General features: G+C 46.0%; 1 protein-coding gene across 1 annotated transcript; it reads left to right on the top strand.

Annotated features, from left to right (window-relative positions):
• The first annotated feature begins 3,960 nt into the window (after positions 1-3,960).
• LOC141026042 (uncharacterized) lies at positions 3,961-4,620 on the top strand. The gene has a single exon (XM_073501993.1). The coding sequence runs from the start codon at positions 3,961-3,963 to the stop codon at positions 4,618-4,620; it is 660 nt and encodes a 219-aa protein (XP_073358094.1).
• The last annotated feature ends 230 nt before the right edge of the window (positions 4,621-4,850 follow it).

Here is a 4,850-nt window from a genome sequence, read left to right as displayed (position 1 = left end):
CAATTCAAGAACCTGCCCTAAAAGAACAAGATCAGAAAATGAGGAAGACGAAGAAAAAGAAATCAAAGAAGAAGATGGTGACAGAACTGAAGAAGAAATGGCTTATGAAGAAGCAGATGAAGAAGAGGAGGAAGAAGAGGGTGAAGAGGACGAAGAACATGAAGAAACTGAAGAAGCAGTGGCTTATGAAGAAACAGATGATGAAGATGAGGAAGAGCAAGAAGAGGAGGAAGAAGAGACTGAAGAGGACGAAGAACATGAAGATACAATGCCAACAAGACCACCACAAGGGAATGCTGCTGTACAGAAACAATCGAGAACGACACCACTTTCAAAGAAGAAGGTAGGAGCACGAAAGGATGCAGTTCACATCACTGGGAAACGAAAGCAGCCATCAACCAGCACACGGGGAGCAAGGAAGGATGCAGTTCACATCACCGGAAAACGAAAGCAGCCATCAACCAGAACGCGGGGAGCAAGGAAGGATGCAGTTCACGTCACCGGAAAACGAAAGCAGCCATCAACAAGCACGTGGGGAGCAAGGAAGGATGCAGTCCACAGCACTGGAAAACGAAATCAGCCATCAACCAGCACGCGGGGAGCAAGGAAGGATGCAGTTCACAGCACTGGAAAACGAAAGCAGCCATCAACCAGCACGCGGGGAGCAAGGAAGGATGCAGTTCACAGCACTGGAAAACGAAACCAGCCATCAACCAGCACGCGAGGGACTACAAACACAGCGGTGCAGAGACAAGAACCAGCAACACCGCCACAGAAAACAAAAGAAAGTGCAACATTAGACACACTCCAGTCACCGCGGAGAAGCAGCAGGTTAATGACCAAATAGATGAACTTCAATAAATTAATCATATGCATAGCAGTTTGCTTATCTACATGACTTATGTATCAGTTTAAATTTTGTGTAAACACAAATTTCCCACTGACTATGAGTTATTCAACTAAACCATTTAAAGAGAAATGGTGTATAGAGTATACCATATATATAGCAGTCTAGAGTAAAACTTTGACACATATTAATCAAAAAACGATGTAAAGAATGCAACTAGCTCACTGGAAGCACAAAGTTCAGAAATAATAATTGAAGCGGTTCAGATCACAAAAGTGCTTATTACAAAACACATCAAAAAGATGAAGCGTTCGACACGCAAAAGTAATTATTACAAATCAACCTCATAACCTTAACCAATCACGTCAAATGTGATTCTAACCGTACGATCCTCGATTTCAAAGAAGTTGAGGACAACAACTTGCTCAGACTTCAGGACACTATCAATCACAAATTCCTTCCACCCTTTCTGCAGACACAGCCGCCCGTCAACGCCTACACCGTACTTGGCTGGTTGAAGGTGTCCATTACCAAGAACAACTTGTAGAATTCCCTTCTTCTTGAGCCGGAGATACCTAATAGCTCGCTGGGGAATTTTCTGCAAAAAATTAGTACAGATTAAACACAATCTAATGTGCAGTGCCAACTTGCAAACAAGAAGTACGGTTACAACTATTGTGAAGATCTTGAGACTACCTGCATGTAGTACAAAACATACTAGCGGGGAAAATTGTGGAAACTATTACTTTTCATCTAGTATCTAAGCAGTTCACATATTGTAACCATGCAAAATAAAACACGAGCTCCATGCACACAAGCAAAGAAATAAAAACAAGATATAAGTACAAAGTGCAGTACACTTCAATAGAACAAAATAAGTACATTCGTAAAAAACTAGAAGATCAGACTAGTATGGAATTATACAAAAAAAAAGAAAACACAAAAGGAAAAATCAGATCAAAGCGAAAAATACCATCTTGTAGTGAGTCTCAACATCTGTTTGCGTAAGCTGATGGACAAAAGAACTTGTGCGGCCAAGACCACGGTGAAGCAGGGCGGAATGGAACGCAGAAACGTTGATGTGGCCCATATCCAATCCTTCTGTGAATACTGTGCCATATGCAAGCTGCTCAGCTCGCCCAGCTCGGCACAATACATTTCCCCCACGACGAGCACGATGCGCCTGCGAGCAAGCTGAGAAATCGCAGTGCGTCGGCACACCACAACCATGCCCGCGGCAGGAGAGATTCGCGCAGGGGCCTGGAGCCATCTCAACAAAAACCTATAAAAAGTAAATAATAAAGAGAGGCTAGAAAAAGGAGAAAAGTTGCGGCTAGACGAGAAATGAACTGCAAAGGAAGGGTAGAAGCTGGCCTACATTTATGGGAGAGGAATGCAAAAAGGTCAAATCTGAAAATTAAAGAGGACTTAATGAAAATTACGTTACCAAGAATGAAGGACAATCAATAAAGGTTTATGTTACCAAAACAAAAAAGTCTTACCAGGAAGTTCTACAAAGACTTTGACTGCAGAAATTCCCACGAACTAACCGCAGATCATTAAATAATAATTCTCTGAAAAATTATAATCCACAGACCATTTTATGTGTGCAGTTCTTCAAAGTCTTACCAGGAAGTTCACTATATGTGTGCATGAAGTGCAGTACATGCTCAAAATGAAGCACAAAGAAAAGCACTTTCGCGCAGTGCACAAAAGCAGAATTAGTGCACCTGATGCAGTCCTTATCTGTAAGTCATGCAGTCCGCAGCGTTGGCATAACCAGTCACAACTTTAGCACAAAAGAAGCATGCACGCAGTGAAAAAATGTGTACACCTGAAGGACAAGACCATGAAGAAAGCAGTGCATAGAGGCAACAAAGCAGTGCACACCCTTACCAATGCAGAGCACAAACATGTAGCGCAAAAACATGTGCAGTACGGAATGCATGCACATGCAGTCTAGAACACTGATCAATGCAGTGCACGGATGATTTGCTAAGCATTGCGCGCCCTTACATTGAAAAAATACAAAATAGAAAAAAAATTGACCACCCAAGTGCAGCTGGCCCCAGCCAGTCTTGTAGTAGGTCTGCGCCCACTGCAGGCGAGTCGTTCTGAGCCATGATGCGTGGGGCCGGGCGCACATGGGCCCACAGGTCAGAGAGCATAGAGCAACGAGCGCCATGTATAAGCGCTCAAATAAGTAACCACAGGAGTTCGATACAGCTGCCGCGCCAGCGCTTATAAACAGGTCAGGCGCACCTTCCGCGGGCGAGGTTAAACTAAACATTAGGCCGCACACAACGCACTGGGAAACGGCCGTGCTCACAGGCCGACTTGGGCCCAAATGCGTCTTCACTCCCCGAACACAGCCCAATAAGGCCATTAAAAAAAAACAATAACTTCAAAAAATAAATGGGGGGGCCCCCCAACACCCCCTTACCCCTCCCGTACAGGGACTGCAGTAAGTACAGGCAAAAAAATTGATGCAGTACGCAGCACTACAATGATGCAGTCCATTTAGCTACACGAAGCAGTACGGTTTAGCAAATCCAGTTCCGGATTACCTACATGAATAAAAACACGGTATAGAACACAGTGAAAAACTCGTAAAAATGCGGAATACATTGTACTTTACTCATGGGCTCCAGCAAGGACACGCAAAAAATACTGTGAAGTCCGCACCTGTAGACAACATGTACTTCTCCGTTGCACACGATGCAGTGCGGTAGTCTAACCGATGCAGTTTCGTTATCACGCAGAATACATATAAATGTCACAAAAATGCCCGTTTGCACAGAAAAGTGGTGGTTAAAATAATCTACAGATCAAAAAAACACCACGTTCGCATACAACCACCCAATCGGAGCGGTTCCATCGCCACAAGCCCACGATAATAGACGCAACACCAACCCACGATCTGCACAAACCGCATCGTCGCCGAGATCGTGCAGTTCATCCGCTGTGGCCATCCCACACCACGCCTACCCTTAAATTCAGACCCCTACCATAGGCCATCTCATCCACAAACAACACAAGTACCCATCGCGCTGCCACCAAATCGCTCCATCACATCCATCTCCACGCAAAAACACAAAGCCCCACTACCGGCGATGGCGTTCGCCGACGAGTACCAGGGCGTGGAGGCCCACGGCAACACCAAGTTGCACGTCATCCTCGCGCAGTACGAGCGCCACCTCAGCCTCCAGCGCCACAAGATCGTCGGCATTGATCTCGAGTACAACAACGAGCCTGAAGCGACGCAGAAACCCGCCCTCTGCCAACTCTCCATCGGCAAGAAACACCCAGTGCTGCTCTTCCAACTGAGCGCCGCTGAAAGGTGCACCGTCTTTGACAACTTCCTCGCCGACCCCAGGTACACCTTTGTAGGCTTCTCCATCGATAGCGACAAAAAAAGGCTAGATCGCGTCAATCTGGAGGTCAACAACTTCGTCGACATCCAGAAGGAGTGGAGGGTGCCCGAGGCAACCAAGGAGTTGGACTCCCTTGGAGACGTCTCCGGCATGCTCATCGACGACTACTACAACAACATGAAGAAGAAGATCACCGACGACGAGCACAAGCACTGGGCCACCCTGCCTCTGTCCATGAGGCACATTGAGTACGCGGCAAAGGACGCCTCCGCAGCGTACGAGATATGGAACCGCATCACCCTCACCCAGGACGGGCTTCGCCGTGCAAAGCTGGAGAAGGAGGAGCCCCCCAAGAAGCGCGCCAGGACCAGCTGGGGATGGGGAGACACTAACTGGTGAAGAAGAAGATGGTGCCGGCCAAAGAGCCACCAATGCCACCGTCGTTTTAGAATTATCATCAAATTTGCTTTATGTTGTTTGCTTATATATCGTTAGTTTGCTTGTGATCATTTGCTTTTGCTGAACTTAATTTGCTTGCAATGCGGAATCGCTTGTAATGATGTGAACTTTGATTATGTTAGATTGCTTTCTGTTGAAATTAGTTTGCTCATGATGAACTTGTCGTACAG

Source organism: Aegilops tauschii, chromosome 6 (genome assembly GCF_002575655.3).
Source record: "Aegilops tauschii subsp. strangulata cultivar AL8/78 chromosome 6, Aet v6.0, whole genome shotgun sequence".
NCBI classification, from domain to species: domain Eukaryota; kingdom Viridiplantae; phylum Streptophyta; class Magnoliopsida; order Poales; family Poaceae; genus Aegilops; species Aegilops tauschii.
Note: the sequence above shows the minus strand (reverse complement) of the source record. Positions and strands in the feature narration are given on the sequence as shown.